The 20,799-nt window shown below is 35.4% G+C and overlaps 2 protein-coding genes across 2 annotated transcripts; one reads left to right on the top strand and one right to left on the bottom strand.

Moving 5' to 3' along the window:
* Positions 1 to 257: 257 nt before the first annotated feature.
* Positions 258 to 1,906, top strand: LOC149486395 (protein FAM234A-like). The gene has a single exon (XM_089697997.1). It carries the CDS (start codon positions 431 to 433, stop codon positions 1,760 to 1,762), a length of 1,332 nt encoding a protein of 443 aa, XP_089554123.1. The 5' UTR covers positions 258 to 430; the 3' UTR covers positions 1,763 to 1,906.
* Positions 1,907 to 3,622: 1,716 nt separating this feature from the next.
* LOC149486396 (uncharacterized) lies at positions 3,623 to 15,670 on the bottom strand. The gene is made up of 16 exons (XM_089697999.1): positions 15,470 to 15,670; positions 15,276 to 15,396; positions 15,024 to 15,153; positions 14,506 to 14,805; positions 14,012 to 14,153; positions 13,440 to 13,581; positions 12,659 to 12,793; positions 12,261 to 12,361; positions 11,951 to 12,039; positions 11,673 to 11,788; positions 10,790 to 10,901; positions 10,510 to 10,656; positions 8,960 to 9,063; positions 8,593 to 8,697; positions 7,343 to 7,551; positions 3,623 to 4,730 (listed from the first exon to the last, which is right to left on the bottom strand). Coding segments are annotated over exons 1-16 (2,106 nt in total). The 5' UTR covers positions 15,472 to 15,670; the 3' UTR covers positions 3,623 to 4,579.
* Between the last annotated feature and the right edge of the window lie 5,129 nt (positions 15,671 to 20,799).

Consider the following 20,799-nt stretch of genomic DNA (forward strand, 5'->3'; position numbering starts at 1 on the left):
TTAAAAAGTCGTGCCCCGTGGGCAGCATATTTTGTTTCACTTGGTGAATTGATATTTTCTGATAAACTTATGCATTGAAAAACAAAACAGTAAGACAAGTCCGAATATTTTATTGTAGAGAGAACAGTACCTACACAGAAGTATTACCTATATAAATTTCTATAATTCTATTAGGTATACACACATACATACATAATTACGTAAATTGGATTATGATTATGTTCTGTGGGTATTATCAAGGCCCTGTCACTGTCAAGTGTCAACTGTCACGTTAAATAAATACAGCTGCGCAGTTATTGAATATTGATTTAAGATTTTGTTAGTCTTAAATTTTCTAGATAATATTTTTGTAGAAATTATTGTGTTTGACCCAGTGAATCTATTTATCGATGAATCTCGCCATGTGAAAGGCTGTTTATTTTAGAGAGTCATGTCCACGAATGGAAATGGTGGTACGTATGCACCGCTAAAGCAGCTGGTATCAGATTCCGACTCCGAAGACGATCAGAAATTGCAAAATGCAGTTCATATCAAAGCCTCCGATAGTTGCAATAATGTGGATTACAACAGCGGTCTTCAATCCTCAAAAAATTACAGTATGAGCGATATGGACGATTACAATACCAATCTGAACACCATGGAGAGCACTATGGATAACGTAAGCTTCTTACAATCAGATGTCTCCAACAAAATGTCATTCCCGCGCCGATGCGCCTTTGTCGCTTCGATTTTTCTCTGCCTCTTCACTGTTGTTTTATTTTTATGGGGAATACCATGTTCCGATATAGGCAGCTGTGCAAATAAAGAATGGCAAGATAAAAGTACTAGCTGGGAGGTACCTTACGATGAAATCGAGTTATCCGGTGCCGTTCAAGTAGTTGATGGTGCAATACCTAATACAAAAAACCTTATATTTATTTACCGAGGCAATCATATGAAAAATAATCAAAATAACAACGACAATGTAAATGGAGTTTTGTTAATAGTAGGCAACACTGGAAAAGTGGGTTGGTATACTCGTGAGACTAGGATTCCTACAGAAATCAACTGTAACATACTTGATGTTAATAATGATAAGCAGAATGATTGTATAGTCTCAGGTACGGAAGGATTGCTTGCTGCCTTGAATCCGTTATCAGGAACATATTATTGGTACATTCATAAACAAGGAAAAGTATTTAGTAACATAGCAGCAATTGATTTCCCCATGGTTGTTGAAGATATGGATAAGGATAAAGTCAATGATCTCCTAACAGTTGCTACAGTTTATCCAAATACAAATCATAATTCACTCCTCATAATTTCTGGTGCAACAGGAAATATTATAGGAGATCCAATGATCATAGATAATTGTCTTTCCGTCAAACTTTTGAATGAAACAGCTAACATAACTTATCTGTGCAAAAATGGCACATCAGTGGCTGTTCGACAGATATATCCAGAACTATATAAAAAGCTTTTAAAGTTTGATCGTACCACAAATGACACTTCTTCTGTATCCTCAACTTCTAAAAGAGTTAATTTAAGCTTGAAAAATAATATTGGAAACACAAAACAAGTGTATACAAATGGTGCTGGTAAGCTAAGAGTAGAAAACTATGGTGAATGTCCAACTTCATGTAAAGTTAGTCTGAAGCTGATTCTCGAACGCAATGGAACAACGAATGTGAGCTGGGAGTATACAGCCAATCATGTCTATGCAATGAGGCCTAGCTTGTTTGCTTTCCCAAACTCGATACAAGGCTTTGTATTAAAATTATGACAGTGGAACAGTGCACACCTAGCAAAGGGTGCACTTAAAATCGACGAAATAAGATACAACGTGCAGAATTCAAGCCCGAAAAATACCTACGACAAATTTTATTATCGCCCCTCTATCAATATTGCATCCATATCCTCATTCATTAAATACGACAATTTTGTAGCTCACGATATTTCCGAGAGAATTGTTTTAGTTGCATTTGATAAATTGCAAACCTATATTCACGTGAATGTCAGTCAAACGGATATACTTCAGATATGTGTGCGTGGACAGATCAATTCTAATACCCCATTGCCAACATGCCAACCTGATTTAGAATTCCAAGAAAGGTCCCTCACCATTGCCGACTTAGACGGCGACCAATCCCACGAGTTGATATCATATTACAGTACATTTGTTCCTCCAGAGAATTATGGAACAAAGAAATCAGATCCATATGATAATTGGCACTTATCTTCCACCGTAAGAGTGATTCGTCTTGAAACAGAGTTGCCGAAACTTTTTGTTGCTGAAAGTTAAAACTATTTATTAGAGCTTGCTGCTGTATGTAGCTTATGTGTGTGATAAATTTCTAGTCATTTTCAACAATATTTAATCACGGAGACCAAAACTACTATTGTTTAGATTTTGTCAATCTCAATAGCCAATAAAATGTGTAATCAATATTTTAATATTTACCTAAATGTGTATCTTCTAGAATAGTAATAAATGTGTGATATTTTAATTAGTTATATTATGGCTATGCATTTTAATATATAAGGCAGTAGTGTTAAATTGATAGACATTTGGCATATTTTTTTAAGCTCATTGATTTACCAAAAATTACATTACTTAATCCTGAAAATCACTGTACCGCAATTTAAACACAGTTATTCTTGTAAAATATTGCACAGCAAAACTGTGATTATAGACCATTTATTGTTTTGTAAATCAATGACAATTATTAACATGAGTGTTCAAATTTTTAATATCATTCTTTATAAATATTCGAATTGTTTCTATGTATCACAGTATCATTGCGGATATTAGATAAATAAAATTGTTATTGCATTTCAGAGTTTGATATGGTTTACCTCCAAATTAAGTAATTGGAAATATTGATTAATCTATAGTGTTCTTAATTAAAGATTTTATTTAAATATGTTTTAAAATATTAAACTATAGTTACTGTGTACCCTCTCTTTTATTTTATTGCCTACCGGATTACCTTACTACTGGATTACCTTCTGTAGAAAATTTTGCTCACAAGCATTGCATATAAACTAAAAGGTAAAAACACTTCTATCAAGTTCTCCGGTTGAGCTCTTATTCGATATTATTCAGTAACCACCAGAATGGTGCAGTACTAAAATAAAATGCATATATACAAAAAAAGAGTTTATTCTTCAAAGAAGATTTATAACTTCTTTACAATCGATATACAAGCTTTACGACTATTGCACGATTATGCGGTCAAATTTTCTAACGTAACGTATTTTTAATAGGTACATAAAAAAATGAACAACAATTGTTTTAAATACCTACCTACTTATTTTTAAATAGTGTAATGAATGATAGTCATATACAAGTCAATAACTGCGTTATAAAAACAACCGACTTCAAACTTGCACTTGCAACATTTACAAATACAGACAAAAATTTCTTATAAAATAAAAACTACTGGGCCTATCCGAATAAAATTTTTATGGGACCAATTCGACACCATCCCGCATCGAATAAAAAAAGAATCACGTAAATCGGTTCAGAAACCACGGAGTAATCGGTGTACATACATAAAAAAAAAAAAAAAAATATACCGGCCGAATTGATAACCTCCTCCTTTTTTTTGAAGTCGGTTAAAAACTTACTCTGGATATTTTAAAATTTATGAAGGCCGTCCAAAGTCCAAATATATACTTACTGTTATAAATTTCCAATACAATAATAAAAACGAAAGAAAAAAATTATCGACATAAGAAACGCGGCTCATTGTTCAATGATTTAATTTTAACGATTAAAAAGAAACTTATTTAAACATGACAACACATCAACAATAAAACTAGGTAAAAATGGCCGTAATCTTAATTTAGATTTTAGACCGAGATTTATATTCAAAACAAGCTAACAAGTTGACTTCTTAATTAACTTAAAACAATAATAGAATTTTAACACAAATTTCATCGCACACTGTTATCCTTAATCGCACTTGTATCAAAAGCAATCTAAACAAACATCTGAATCACAGACTTTATTACTTATTGAACATTATTTAAAAATATAATTATTATGCTATCTATAGGAACAATGCAAATATTGATAAATATAAGGTAAAATAATTTATTTTCTGTGTTAGAAAATAAATTATTATTTAAATGATGAAATGGAGTTGATCAATAATACACTTTAAAAGTAAGTATATTTAAAAATGAGAATTTTATGTATTTTAAACCTATCTATAATTTGAAAACTACTTACAACAAAGCACCAATTTTCTGTACATGCAACACTCACATTGCAATAAACTTATAGGTATATCTATATTTAATAATTGTGGTACTAAATAGAAAAGAAATAATTAAAAAAAGGAAACAAAATATTGCAAACACGATCTTAAATAATGTTATCACTTTACACTTAAAATAGTACTTATTAAAGAGAGTTTCTTATTACACTGGGAAAGAAAATCGAATATTTGCATATTACAACAATAAGAACTAAGTTTAAGGCATTTTAATAAATGCCGGCAACCTAAGATTTATAATTAAAAACTTTCACAATATTAAAATTACTTGTATCGACATTTTTGAGAGTATTTTTTCAATTACCTATATTAAAAAATCATGGTACAACAATTTTTTGTTGTACTCCCTTGTCGTCCTCCATTTCGAACTCTCGTAATTCAACAACTTTCTGTTGTGCGAGTGTCTCCGCTATGCTGTAACCGTTTTCGTCGAATAGTTCTACGGTGATTTCGTCATAGTTACGTGCTCTGAAACAACAAAATTATTCATACTGTCAAGTAACATACAATATTGAAAATTAGCAGGCACGAAAGAAAAATTTGCAATCCGGCTCGAAGGACCATCTTCATGGTAAATAACATACAGTTAAAAGCTTGCAATTAAAAAAAACGTTGGATTTACGAAAGGATCAGATATGACGCATACTTCTATCTCGATGCAGCGTAAACCCAATGACTAAGCAAAAACTAACGTGGAATAATCACGCTCAAATATGACAATAGGAGCTAAACTGCCTGCGCGTCTATTTAGCAGTTTTTTTAACAAGCATACATGGGATTTTGAACGTTACTGCTCGGAAATAAGGTGTTAAATTGAATATTTTATAAAATGCCAGCGGAGCGCACGGCGATGGGCGCGTCACACTACACTGTATAAGCCCCGCAAGTTGATATTGCGATGGAACCTTGTCACAATAACAGCCGCGTGACGTCATCCGTCGCAAAAAAGTGCCGATAGCAAAAAAAAAATTAATAAAAAGTATGCTAGAGTAATGGTCACAGAAATATAGACAATATATAATATTTCCATGGGTAATGGGTTTATTTGTAATAGCGAGACGCCTGTTTATGACCATAGGTATATTTCTAAGAAATTTCGGCACCATAAAAAACTAGTTTTGTATGCTGCTTATAAAAAAACAATGATTAAGCCCTTAAGAACGTATCAATTATATTGTTGATGAGTAAATATGAAAATATTTTAACGTGATAACGTTTTTAAAATCGTTTTAGTCGGGTGACATGTTCAGAAACTTGTGTCACACCAAAACGCGATCGCAGGTATAACGAGAGAGAGACGGACCGATCTCCCGTCTCATCTCGAACGCTGCCACCAATAAGACGTTATCACGTAAACATCTCGATCGTAAGCCTACTTTACAAACAACCAATTTTTTTTTAATTATTGTTGAAGTGAAACTTCTTTATCGGGGGTGGACAAAAATTTTGTGTAACATTTTTGCGTTACGCCGCGCGCGTGACATTTTTGCGTTACGCCGTACTCGTGACATTTTTGCGTTACGCCGTACTCGTGACTATATACATTATACATGTTATATTAAAGTGATCAGCAAAATCAAAGGGTTTGTTTTAATTCTAATTCCAGTGAATTTCTAAAAAAAGTAAATAAGTAATTACATCTATTTTTCTAATACTTAGGTGTAATAATGGTATTTATTTTTCTAAGTTATTTATGATTAACCTCACTTTTTGATTGTATTTTTCAATACACTAACACGTGGGTGGAATTATGGTATCAATTTTTTCTAATACTTGAATGTTGATTGTGGTATTTATTTTTCTAAAATTGTATTTAAAGTTAACCTCAGTTTTTGATTGAATTTTTTAAAACACCAACACGTGGGCGAGATCATGTTATTTATTTTTCAAGTTATTTAAGCTTAACCTCTGTCATAATATGTATATACTATGTGCGTCATTAATTTCTGACTGTTTCGAGATTTCGACATTAGGAATTTATATTTATTACCTCTATTGTTCGAACAAAAATAAGTTACCGCCTTTAAGAACTTGCCGACAATGTAAGTACAGTATTGTTTCTTAGAAAACATTTTAGGAGTATACGATAATAAATCTATGACTCACGTTAACACGTGTTTGCTTGATTGGTGTTCAATTATGATTTTGTGAATTCAATATAATTTATAAGAATAAACCTCAAACTCTTTATGTCCAATCAAAATCCGCCTAAGTCGAAATCCTTTATAAGTTGAAAACTCTATATAACTCGAATTTTTTGGCGTCTCCCTTGGTCTTTTGAACTACCGCACGAGCTGAGCGAGCGAAGCGAGCGAGTCGCGGCAGTGGCCGGCGTAAATATTCAAATAGGTAGCGAGGAGCGAAGCGACGAGCATCTTAGGTTAACTTTTGAACTACCGCACGAGCCGAGCGAGCGAAGCGAGCGAGTTGCAGTAGCGGCCGGTGTAAATATTTAAATAGGTAGCGAGGAGCAAAGCGACGAGCATCTTAGGTTAACTTTTGATTTTTGAACTACCGCACGAGCCGAGCGAGCGAAGCGAGCGAGTTGCAGCAGCGGCTGGTGTAAATATTTAAATAGGTAGCAAGGAGCGAAACGACGAGCGTGTTAGACTAACGTATTTCTGTAATATTGTATACAAGCTGTGCCGCGCGGTTTCACCCGCGTGGCTATGCTCCTGTTGGTCTTAGCGTGATAATATATAGCCTATATTACTCGTGGATAATGTAGCTTTCGAATGGTGAAAGAATTTTTAAAATCGGTCCAGTAGTTTATGAGCCTATTCATTACAATCAATCAAACAAACAAACAAACAAAGTTTTCCTCTTTATAATATTACTGTAGATAGTAAATTATTTTTTGAAAAATAAGGTCATAAAGAAGTTTCACTTCTTACGTGTGTACTCTAGTACACGCACACATTTTTTATGTAATTATTAATTATAAATAAAAACCAGGTCGGTATGTAAAAAATCTATGTTTATTTATTAGCGAACGGTACTGACGGGGCGACGTCAACTACGTCACCAAGATGGCCGCCAATCGCAATATCAACTTGCGGGGCTTATATACAGTCACCCACAGCACGTGCGCGTCGAGCGTGCGGTCGAGCAGCAGCGCGGAGAGCGCGTGGCGCGCGGCGCTGAGCGCGGCGGGCGCGGCGGAGCGCACGGCGACACCGGCGAGCACGCAGCGCACCGCCTGCGCGGGCAGCGCCAGGAAGCGCAGCTCGAGCACGCGCACCGCGTCCTCCTTCACCCACACCACGGTGCCGTAGTCTAGGTACATCACCTGCGGATGCGTACGTTTCAATCCCACCTACTGTTTTAAATGAGAAAGTAGATGCTCTGCTGTTGTCGTTCAACAACTAAACCGATTTTGGTGAAATTTCAGAATTCAAAAATATAAAAATGTGAATTTTTATTAGGGGATGAAAAAATCCCATAATAACGTAACGTGAATTAAACCTAATTTTTATCTTATGTTACTCTTAAGTCGCGCACTTGGGTTATCTCCTCAAGGATGATATTATTTATGGAATACGAAGATGAGTGTGGTTGTAACTTTTTGGAAAATTTTATAAATTTGCACTTATTTATATTTAACGGTAGCTTAATAGATACTGTCCATTCCGAAATTCGATTTCGATCGTCTTGGATAAATTTAGCATCCTTTGTATTATTTATATTTTTGAATATTTTAAGGTCATCCGCGAATAGTATAAATTTTGAGTAATTAATTCCACAGAATAAATCATTAATAAAAATTAAAAACAGAATAGGCCCCAAGTGCGAGCCCTGGGGAACACCCGAAGTAGCTACAAATGGCTGCGATTCATAACAATTAATCGTAACTTTTGACGTTCTATTGCCCAAGTAAGTTGCAAACCACTTTAACATTAGACCATGAATACCAACCCTTGACAACTTTCTAAGCAGCAGCGAATGATCCACACTATCGAATGCCTTACTAAAATCCATATACATATATTGCATCTATTTCTTGTCCTCTACCAATAGACCAATAGTATCACACAAATCATCAGTGTAAGTGACCAGATTGGTTAAGGTAGACATCACGCTACGAAAACCATGCTGTTCAGATATTAAGTCGGCCTTTAGGTGGTATGTTAAATGTGGGTATATCAGTGATTCAACACATTTAGCAAACACAGATAACAGTGAAATGGGGCTGTAGTTTTGTATATCTCTAGCTTCGCCACTTTTAGGAATAGACTATATTAGATGCTGTGAGAGAAAATAATCGCTATTGCAAGATATATTATGTTTAATGGCACTGAAATGAGAATTGATATGAGAAAGTAAACTTTACCTGTACACATTGATCCATTCGTGTGGCGGATATAACTCTGGCACGATACCAGTGGTCGTCTAATGGATATAGAGCTGCCACTAGCTCGCCTGGAGCTGGCGTAGTCTGTAACAAAATGAATTACATTTAATTGGACCAATTTTTTGCTTAAGATTTTGAATTGGCAGAAGAAAAGAAATATAACTTAAGTCACTCAAAATAATGTAACTTTTGCATTTTTATTGAGTAAACGTTAGAATGTATTAAGTGATTTTTATTTTATTTTTTTGAGACACAATAAAAAAAATATTAAAAGTAAACTAACTACTCCCCTACTAGTAGAAGTGTCACTAAAGTATTAATTTACAATGTATAAGATAAAAGGTACCTTCAAAGGTTTATACGCCAGTTTAGTAGCCGGACTGTTCATATCCCGCACTAAGGCATCCAGCGTCGTCGGAGGCAACACTACTCCGAAATTCGGCAATGATTCTGTAATTGGGAGAATTATTGTTTCTTTATTTTTGATGATGATGTTCTCAATTCGTAGAATATTTTTTCTTTTCAGGTTACATATGAAATCAAATTATTTTTAGTATAATGACTGTAGAATACAGATTTATTAATTTTAATTATGACAAAAGCCGGGAATCCTGAACAAAAAAAACATTTGAAAATAAGTGCGGGTAGTCAGAATTAAGAAAAATATTACATATTACGTACATTATGTGGGAGTCGAACAAACTTCGGCACGACGAGTCGAGCTGACACCGGGAAAGGTACCCATACCCTATGAAAATCGGCATGAAATTGTAGCACGACAATTTTACTGTTTTATAAGGTGATCCGGCACCTTGCCCGCTACGGCCACGCGGTCTAGTGTCCACCCTGTACATACACACCACACGATCTGTGCACGCACCGGGTCGGGTGTCAGTGGGCAGGTGCACGTAGAAGTGGTCGTAGTGCACGACCCACGTGACGCGCCCGCTACGGCCACGGTCCAGTGTCCGCCCTGTACATACACACCGCACGATCTGTGCACGCACCGGGTCGGGTGTCAGTGGGCAGGTGCACGTAGAAGTGGTCGTAGTGCACGACCCACGTGACGCGCCCGCTACGGCCACGGTCCAGTGTCCGCCCCGTACATACACACCGCACGATCTGTGCACGCACCGGGTCGGGTGTCAGTGGGCAGGTGCACGTAGAAGTGGTCGTAGTGCACGACCCACGTGACGCGCCCGCTACGGCCACGGTCCAGTGTCCGCCCTGTACATACACACCGCACGATCTGTGCACGCACCGGGTCGGGTGTCAGTGGGCAGGTGCACGTAGAAGTGGTCGTAGTGCACGACCCACGTGACGCGCCCGCTACGGCCACGGTCCAGTGTCCGCCCTGTACATACACACCGCACGATCTGTGCACGCACCGGGTCGGGTGTCAGTGGGCAGGTGCACGTAGAAGTGGTCGTAGTGCACGACCCACGTGACGCGCCCGCTACGGCCACGGTCCAGTGTCCGCCCTGTACATACACACCGCACGATCTGTGCACGCACCGGGTCGGGTGTCAGTGGGCAGGTGCACGTAGAAGTGGTCGTAGTGCACGACCCACGTGACGCGCCCGCTACGGCCACGGTCCAGTGTCCGCCCTGTACATACACACCGCACGATCTGTGCACGCACCGGGTCGGGTGTCAGTGGGCAGGTGCACGTAGAAGTGGTCGTAGTGCACGACCCACGTGACGCGCCCGCTACGGCCACGGTCCAGTGTCCGCCCTGTACATACACACCGCACGATCTGTGCACGCACCGGGTCGGGTGTCAGTGGGCAGGTGCACGTAGAAGTGGTCGTAGTGCACGACCCACGTGACGCGCCCGCTACGGCCACGGTCCAGTGTCCGCCCTGTACATACACACCGCACGATCTGTGCACGCACCGGGTCGGGTGTCAGTGGGCAGGTGCACGTAGAAGTGGTCGTAGTGCACGACCCACGTGACGCGCAGGCGCAGCCACGTGCCCGGCGCCGGCAGCGCCAGCACCCGCACCTTGCCCGCTACGGCCACGCGGTCCAGTGTCCAGCCATCTGTAGATAGAAAATATATACGTAAATAAACTATTTTGTAAAAGAATACAGAGTAGATATGTCGATCTATAACAGAACTTTAAACTTCACATGAAAAAATCAATTTTATTCATAACTTAAATTTTTATCTCACCAGGATGTTTCAAGACATGTCGCTTTTTGCATCTAGCACCTTTGAAACAAGTCTTTTCCGGTCCCCCCTTGTAATGCGCGCATATATCAGCTTCGTCTCGATTATGGTAGCCCTGTTATGTAAAAAAAAAAAAAAAAAATAGGAAAAATCTTTTAACTGTAGCAATATTTTTTCTAGCATTTGATACAGTGAATTTTAGAAAAAAAATGTCGAGTAAATTTTTCAAAAAGACAAATTTGATTGTCAGCCATTGCTATATACTTATTGTTTATCTATACTTATAATAAATCTGTAGAGAGGCCAATTCTGTACATGAAATATATTTAAAAAAAAACTATGAAGGGGTGATAAGGGATCGCTACTGATGCCAAAAATGCAATCAGTAAAATTTTTGTCTGTCTGTCTGTCTGTCTGTATATTCGTTATAGAAACAAAAACTACACGACGGATTTTAACCAAATTTGGCACAATTATTCTTCATACTCCTGGGCAGGTTATAGTAAAAGAATCATGTAAATCGGTGTATAAACACCAAAGTTATACATGAAATACGCTATAGGTCATCGCGCGTGAATACAGAATCATGCCATAAGGATTATTTTTGTGTATCAGTTGCCGCGTTCGACGCGCTTCGCGGCGGGAGCTATAAAAAGGCGGCGAGTCTGCACCCGTTTCGCGTTGTCATGGCATCACGTGTGAACGGCTGAACCGATTTCGATAATTCTTTTCTATTATATTCCTTGAAGTACGAGGATGGTTTTTATGTAGAGAAAACGTAAATATGTACCACGGGCGAAGCCGGGGCGGACCGCTAGTTTTATTAATATTTATTTATTATTTATAAGACTATTTTAATGTCTCACAATTTTTTAATACGACTTACCGTTACAGCTTCAACGGGGTCCTCATATTCAGGACACTGTGTTATGTCCAAGTCAGCGTCTGACATATCTGCAGCGGCTTTGGAAGGATCTGTATTTTTTGTTGTGCTGTTCTCGACTGTAATAACATATATCATTTTACCCTTGATTGCAAGTGTTTACTCAAAACAATTCGGGATTATCAGAGTTGCTTTCATTTTTTTTTTATTTTGCTATGTATAATGTTTGCAATCACAAATATTATTATTCGTCGCTTTGAATCAAAGTGAAAAGTACTTACTTTTAACGGCAAATCCATTTTCAACAACCAAATCATTTAATGTATTCTTTGATTGTAACACCACATACACGCCTAGCGATTCCGAAGTGCTATAAAAATGGAAATATTCAAATAATAATTAATTGTTTTAAGTAATCAACATTTTTTCTATTAAAGAACTAACTGATAAAATATACAGGCGAGATACAGTTATAAAAAAAATTGTGTATTAATAAAAAAATTGTATATCAATTGGTACAAATTGACTGGCCATGTTTTTTTGTACTAAAAATTTATATATGTACCTATTACAAAATTATATTTAACTTACTTATCATCAACTATGATGCTGCATGCTTGGCCGATAAAGTCCTCCATGAATACTTCTTGTCTTTTTAATAACTCCTGATTATTGCAATCCAAAAGGTCTACCTGTTGAAAATAAACTTGCATAAAATAATGAAAAATTATCTTCTCACAAATATTATACTTAGTAGATTACATTTTGATATGAAAGTGAAAAAAAAAAAAAAAATTACGCTCTATTACGTTTCAAGATTTAAAAAAATGTTTAGAGAGAGCTCATAAATTTTATTATGAATCGAAAATCGTTCTTAAAAAGTGTGAATCGTAATATTTACACACATTTAAATATTTAATAGCAAAGCTCCAGCTCAATTTTAAATTAACCAAACATCACAAAACATCCAATAAAATATAACAACATACCCCTGCTAGATGGCAGCACCGAGCCATAGGTGGTTTGTCACAGAATATTGATAGCAATGGCTGCAATGAACATATCGGCACAAGCCTCGTCTCGCCCGTGTCCACTAGATACACCTCCGCTATGTTTGTGTCATCCTGGTACATTACAACATGTGCTACATACAATAAAATGTTTGCGAAAAAAAAAAACAATTAAATCATTGTTATGTTGTATGGTAAATGTTTGCGAAAAACAAAAAAAATATTACAAATAAAAAATTAAATGCGAAGTTTGAACCATCTATCGTTAATCGTTATGCTTAGAAAAGTGAAAAATAAATAAGGAATAAGGGGGCGTCCATAAATTACGTGAGTTGTTTTAGGGGGGAGGGGGTCGAGTAATGGGGGGCCCATATTTGACAGTTAAACAGTTTACGTGACATTTTAATATTATCGTGTAATACTTTATTGGACGGATAAGATTTATCCAAACATTGAAAAATCGGCCCTTATTATAACTTTCAGCAATATTAATTACTATTTTAACTAGTCGTAAACAAAAGCACGAAGCAATTTTTTTTTCTTTTTACAATGACAAATAAACATAAGAAACCCACATTTTGAAAAATCTCACGTGAGATGGGGGGATGGGGGAGGGGTTCAATAAAATCTCATGATATCTGACCAGAGGGGGAGGGAGGGTCAAAAAATGGACAACAACACCTCACGTAATTTATGGACGCTCCCTAACCAATTTTTCATATTTTGCATTTATGACAATTTAATTTATTCTTCCTCTCACCTCTGAAATTCTTATAAAGAGTCCTCGGTAGAAAGCCTCCGTCTTCTCTTCATATACAGCACAATATATTAATGACTTTATTTGCTCCAAGTTAAGTTCTACTTTGTTCTCTTTATAGTATTGAGTCATGTCTGTCATTAGGCTAAAAAATGAAGAGTTGAAATAGTTTTGAATATACAATTTTAATGAATAAAATAAAAATAAGCTACCAAAAAATATTTTATATTATACTATCCCAGCAAATGTTGTTCTGCCTTTCTCTTAACACATTTATATAGTATGAAAAATAGATGTTATTCGATTTTTAGATCTACCCAATATGCACATAAAATTTTATGAGAATCATTTTATCAGTCATTCATCAAAAACCGTGACACAAGAATTTTATATTATACTAGCGGTCCGCCCCGGCTTCGCCCGTGGTACCTACATGTTTAAACTATCCTCTCAAGTTGGATCGAACTACGTGGTGTGCGAATTTTATTATAATCGGTTAAGTGGTTTAGGAGTCCATTGAGGACAAACATTGTGACACGAGATTTATATATATTAAGATAAGGAAGTAAACTTACTTGTAAACATCGTCAAAGTTACTAGTTATTACCCATAGGGTTAGTCCATCAATATGAACTATAGACCCTTGGTACACCTCATCAACTTGTAGTAGCGTTTGTGCTGGTAAATTGCAACTACCTATTGCATTTGTCGCTGATTCTGTAGACATTTAAGAGAAATTAAAAATATGCAAGTGTTCTAGAGAAGTTTCATAAATTGAGATTCTTTTCTGTTCTATTTTAGAAAGTTGAATGTGCACAGAAAGAAAACAATAAATCATGTGTATAAATTACATTATCTCTAATCAGAGAAATGGTATCTTAGTTTTTTGTTATACAATTATAGTCTTTTAAATATTTAATTTTGATTAATATAATTTTATAAATTCTCCGTAATTGAACTCCCAATTTGTAGTCTATGGCAAAACATTCTCCATAATTATTTATGGCATTGGTTGCTTTATGCTTGATTAGTTTAACTAAAAAAAAAAAACTTTTTAGACAACACTCACCATTTAACATTGTATTCTCCAAATCAGTCTGTACTTTAAGTACCTCCTTCTCCACACTATCATTACCTATAGGAACACTTTCTGTAGAGCAAGAGACACTAGAAAAGGATATCAAGAGATCCTCGTCTTTTGGTTTCTTTTTCTTTTTCGGTTTTTCAACAGGACAAAGGTTGGGACAAGCTGTGGATGTGGAAGGAGTGGGTTCGCTCAATGTATCCATGAGGTTGAATGTTGCAGGTGTTGGTAGTAACTTCTTACTGGTGTCAAGTACTGGCGTTAGATCTGTACTGCTAGTTTCATCTATAAGGAAGATGTATGCATCATTTAATACATGTAAAAATTGGTGTTGAGGGTTGGAAAGTGTAGAAAATAGTATGATAAGTATGCTAGATTATACTGAACAATTAGAAGTTAAGATATTGCTTGAGCAATATTGGCATAAAGTTCTTTCACTTGAATTTTACTTTTATAAATATGATATAATAATGAAACGATTGCATATTGTAGCAAAAACGCACCTAATTTTCCAACAGCAAGGTTGAAATCAGTAATGAGATACGTGTATTCGTCCAGATGTTGCATACAATTCAAGAAGCGCTCCTTCAGTTCTGCTGGTTCACAATTTAATTGCTCCACAAAACCTTGTGCCTTGAATAAACAAGTATTGATCAGATAAGATTGGATTAATTAAAGTTTAAAATACAAATAGGAATTCATGTCAAATCAAAACGAATATTTAATGAGTTACTTTCACGGAATATTCGAATTACCTGAACTTTTAATTTGTTTATATCATGTATGGCATGATCACATTTTTCAAGAAAAACTTGAATCCTCGCCTCCATTTCCTGCCGTCGATGCATTGCTAACGTAGCCAGGTCAACAAAACTCCTAAAATCAGTCAGCATTTTTAAAATATTGTAAACTTAAAATTATTATGTGAAAGCAACTTTTCAATACGAACATGGTTTTGAAGTTTTAGCTGTTCTCGTGTTTCAAAAAGTGCAAGTGCGTTTGCGGTGTGATGAGGAGGTATGGATTGAAAAGTGATTAAGGCTTGAGGGTAGCCAGCAAATTAAGAAATAACTTTGTGTAATTTATTTTGATTAAAGTTTTTGCTACTTTCTAGACAATGATAAACATTAAAAGTTGTGACTTGTGACAGGTCGAGAAACGAGGATTTTGACTTTGATTTTGACGTTTGAATAGATAAGTATTCATTCAAATACCTAATACTTGTATACGTAGTATATTATTATTAGTCTGTGCTAATACCTATAACAGTGGGAACAATAATTTTATACAAACATTTGAATTTTTATAAAACATTTAATGAAGAATATAAATCGGAGTTATTCTTATTTTAAGTAAAATTACAATTTAAATAATATTTTTAATTTTTCTTTGCGCCATCTACAGGATAATAGCATAAATTAACATTTGCTATTGCACGACAGATGGCACTGTAATGTTTTTCGTTAAAATATAGCTATCTAGATGTCGTAGTGAACTACTTTTACTATTCAACGACAGATGGCGGTAAACAAAGAGTTGAATGCCTGTCTCCGAAAATGTATACATGTACAATATTGTAATATTATAAAAGATTATAATGTATAGGATTTCGAGAATTTTTAAAAAATATATTTTTAGCTATAATTTTATTTTATAGAGTGGGTTTTGTTTGTTTATTTAAAATAATTTCTATGAGTATTATTTTTTTATTACTAAGTAGATACTATCTACGGTCTACCTAATTCAATAATAGTAGTTACCTAACTTAACTTATTTTTAATGGGAGTGACTATTTTATCGTGGCACTTTTACATAATATTATCGACAGATAAAAACAACGATTATTTTATATTTTCACAGTGCCTTGGATCTTTCCTCTTTCACTAAGCACAGTTTTCAAATATGTATAAAAAATAGTAAATTGAAACCAATTCTTTGGCAACACCTTAGACTGAGCTAGTGGTTAGCAATAAATTTTGTATAGTCTGTTCCTCCTCAGTAATTGGCGCCATAATTGGATTCCGAGGCTTGAGTAACCAATTACTGGAAACGGGAGAGATAAGTTACGATTTCAGAATTGAGCTTTAACTTAAATATCTAAGGGGAAAGGTTTAGGGCTTTATTTATATTTTACTGTCACTTATGTTGAATATGTTTGACACAGGAAATTTTATATTTTGGTATTAGATATGTGTTTCGTGACAAGGTATTTCGAGCCTATAGGTACCTATTAGGTAGGTCTTAGGTATTCTAACAAATACCCGCGGCCCCATCATTAAAGCGGCTCGACGGAACACAGTGGGGTTTTAGTCGGTAAGAATCCGACATAACCCACGACTCCTTCCCCGGGGGCCGTGGGTATCTTTGGAAGATTTCCCCACTATTAAAAAAAAGGTCTTAGGTAGGTACGTACCTATATAGGTATCTACTAATCTATATAGATTAGTAGATAATAATAGTAATTTTCATAGGTAAGTACATATTTAATTATTCTTATTATTTTTTTTCTCACATTTATTTATGTACCTACCCCCGTATAAATGTTATAATGAGATTTTAAAGGAATTGAAGAATTGTGCAACAATTTTTTTTCGGCTTCATCCATCCCAAAATACAAAATCGTGTTACAGGATAATATCGTAGGTAAATTACCTTAATGTAGGTACCTACCTATCTATTTCTACCCATCTATTTCTGTAAATAAACAGAAATGTTTATTTTTATCGGCGTTATATTAAAAACTTTTCATTACTAAATGGGTAAACTTATACCTACATTTTTGACTAATACCTACCGAGTACCTAGTATAGTTAATACATTAGTAGGTAGGTATAGTTAGGTCACTTGTCAATTCTTTGCCCTGTCATGACCTGCGTCTAGTTCCTAAAAGTTAACGTATAATTCTCGAATATTATTCTAATGGTTGGTAAGCACCAACCAATAAACCAGTAGGTAAATTAATTTACATCTTACCTAATGTGTGAAAAATTGTAGGTGCGTAGTAGGTACAAAATCATTCCACATAGGTCATAGGTATGTACTCATATAATTTATTAATTACATGCATTATGCATTACCTAAGAGCTTTTTTATATTACAGGATTTATACACGATATCCAAAGAAGTTATCTGCAATACAAACGTTCATCTGAAACAGGCAAACAACCATCAATTCGTTACGTATTGAATACCACGATGTTTATTGCACACGAAACAAAACGCACAGACAGCACAAGCAGCAATTTGGAGATCTCACGAGCGCGAAATGGAGATATTAACGTAATTCAACCTAACTACCGATAGTAAACTATAACTTGTATCAATAAAAGCTATTAACATCGATCAGGCTAAGTATCTGTCCCGGGGTATTACAGCAAATTAAGTTAAATGTACCGGGTGTCGGTATATAGTATCAAGTATGTCGGTAATGGTGGACGCCGCAAGCGCGCTTCAGCAGAAATGACGGCATTACTATTTGTAATACAGCCGACACGTAAACTTGTCAGAAATAATTGTAATAAGTAAAGTCTTGGATTGGTTAAGTGTTCTGTAATGCAGCGATCGACGCTAATGGCGTGTAATTTCGATTTGAGCCGTGTATGGTGAACTTTGTGGGATGTTATTTGAGCAAATATGTATTTTGTATGCGGAATTTTTTATTCAAGTACAATTAATGATAATAATTACTGAGCATTGAAGAGCATTGAAATGCGTTAATTGAGGATTAAGTTTTCGAGTTTTGACTTTTGATATACCCGAATAAGTAGATATACAAACTTGATCTCAGTTTACCTGTACCTAAGTCTGTATGAGATACATATTATTATCCTATACCTATTTCTATAAAAGGTTCTATAATTTCCGTATACAATAGAGAGGATGTTTCATTATCCAAATTCCAATATATTAATAATAATTACTCATTATGATTCTTCTTAAGCTTAATAAAGCTTTCATGATGGACTCAATATACTACCTATAGAGAAGAATATAATAAATTCTACTACCTACATATCTAATAGTTTTTGCGGGCAGTTACAATTGATCTTGAAAATAATGAAGCATAGACACTGCTGCCTGGATAATTAAGATGTTCAATTCCAGAGAACTAATTCTAAGACTAATTACGATTACAGTGCTAGGAATCGTACCGTCGGCAACTCGGAGGCGTCAATACGCCTCTATATGGAGTGTTTACTATTGTCTTATTTGGTTTTAGTGACTGGCACAAAGATTTATGCATGATTGTTCATTTGGGATTGTTCTCGGTAGTAACTGTAGTGATATTTTTGATGATAAATATAATTTGAGTGACTAGAGCTAGTAGAGTAGAGAGGTTTAATAGATAATAGTAGATTTAGTTTTTAATCAAATTTACGATAGTTACTTATAATATTTACGGTAGTTGTTATGGATGAAAGAAACTTACTTTTCTGACATATTAAAGTAAAAGAAAATGTTGTGTGGTTTTATGAAACCACGGTAAAAGTGAAACTTAGGCACAAAATTATCGTATTTGTACGATAATTATCATACGGTTCCAAACACTGCTTTATACCTACCTACTCGGCAGCCGACCGTCACGCGACATGCGCTACACAGACCAAAAAGTTTGAGACGATGTAATAGAAGTTTCACTTTAAAAAAAAAGTAGATATTGTCTGTCATACAAATTTTATCTTGCACGGTTACTTACCTAAGTCGCTATCAGTCAAAATTCTTACATTGTATCTGTTTGTTTTCTTGTGCAAAAGAAATAGTGGATAGTGATATAAAAACAGAACAGTGAAATAAAGAAAACATTTTTTGTATCAGTACGCTTGCTCCAGTCACTGCGCGAAGTAAACACGCGCAGTCGGCGCGAACTCTATAATTATTAGGAACATCCAGCTGTTGTGCCCGTGGCCCGTAATTAAAACATAGTTATACCCCGACCAGATTAATGTCTTAATAGAAATGTAACAGTTGATTACGTTAATGGGGAACAACGTATTATCGCGTTTTTACCTGATGTATGATGGATAACGTCATTTGTATGTCTGTTTTGATTACATCCTCTCGGATTGAATGTTACGTAACGGTTGGATGGTAATAATAAATTACAATTGTCGCTGTTTAACGGTGCGTAATTTTATATTATTTACAATTTATTTTTATGGACCAATTAACTGTTGGGGTTTGGAGCGCAATTAGATTGTTTTCAATTAATAGGCTTGTTGTTTTCAAAAAGTATAATGATTGTGTGTTTTAATTGCTTTTTGTTAAATTAAATAAAATGCATTGGTCCAATTAAGAAAATGATAATTACCTAATCTATATGTTTTCGAATTGTTAAACTTATTTCTCTAAAAAAATTTTCTCTAAGCGTAACGGCAAAGTTTACAAATTAACAATATAGTCTTCACTACTTCATAGTAATGTAAGATTATTTATACAAATACGCATTTAACCGCAAAAGCAATTGTTGCTATTTAAGAGGTAATGGCCAAATTTCACCAGAGTAGGTAATGCAATAACCTATTTTTTTGCTAGACTTTATGCGCTACGCCTCTACGAGTATAAAGGCATAAATAAAACTCTGCTTTTTGGAAACTAACAGAAGCCGTCGCATCGTTAACTTTTTCAGGGCATAGACAATGAATTATAAAACAATCCGCCATAAGTAACCATAGACACTACGTGTTAACAACTTGTAAAGCTAAACAATGGGCATGGAGGCTTTATGCATCTCGCAGAAGCGACTTGTTTAAACCGGTCCCCCTCCCCTGTGACATATTTATGCGTGTTGCAATGACATGTTAATACATCCTTTTGTGGCTGAATGCACGCCCCGTCTGCGCTTGGCGGGAAATCTTATGACTTCACGCTTTTATGATCTGTGGGGATGTGACTTTAAGGTTTTTGAAATGTAATCTTTGTGTGTAATTTTTTAAATTACTCATTATATTTGCATATTGGAGTTTAATATGTTGTTTGTGTTTTTGGTACAAATACGTACCTATTCTTTTTCGTCTTTATTAATCATTGGAAGTTTGATATAGATAATTAATAATTACTAGATTTCCGCCCGCGGCTTCGCCCACGTTTTCAAAGGAAAACCCGCATAGTTCCCGTTCCCGTGGGATTTCCGGGATAAAACCTATCCTATGTGTTAATCCAAGTTACCCTCTATATGTGTGCTAAATTTCATTGTAATCGGTTCAGTAGTTTTTACGTGAAAGAGTAACAAACATCCGTACATCCATACTTACAAACTTTCGCCTTTATAATAGTATCTAT

This window comes from Colias philodice, chromosome 8, assembly GCF_061535455.1.
Source record: "Colias philodice isolate Cphi_HAF_F1 chromosome 8, ilColPhil1 Martin Lab GWU primary, whole genome shotgun sequence".
Classification (NCBI taxonomy): domain Eukaryota; kingdom Metazoa; phylum Arthropoda; class Insecta; order Lepidoptera; family Pieridae; genus Colias; species Colias philodice.

Coding starts and splice junctions, on each gene's coding strand:
- LOC149486396 (XM_089697999.1), bottom strand. Junction 10,902..11,672: donor ACCCCGTTGAAGCTGTAACG/GTAAGTCGTATT, acceptor TTTACATAACAG/GGCTACCATAATCGAGACGA. Junction 7,552..8,592: donor GAATGGATCAATGTGTACAG/GTAAAGTTTACT, acceptor ACGCATCCGCAG/GTGATGTACCTAGACTACGG.
- LOC149486395 (XM_089697997.1), top strand. CDS start 431: ATGTCCACGAATGGAAATGGTGGTACGTATGCACCGCTAAAGCAGCTG.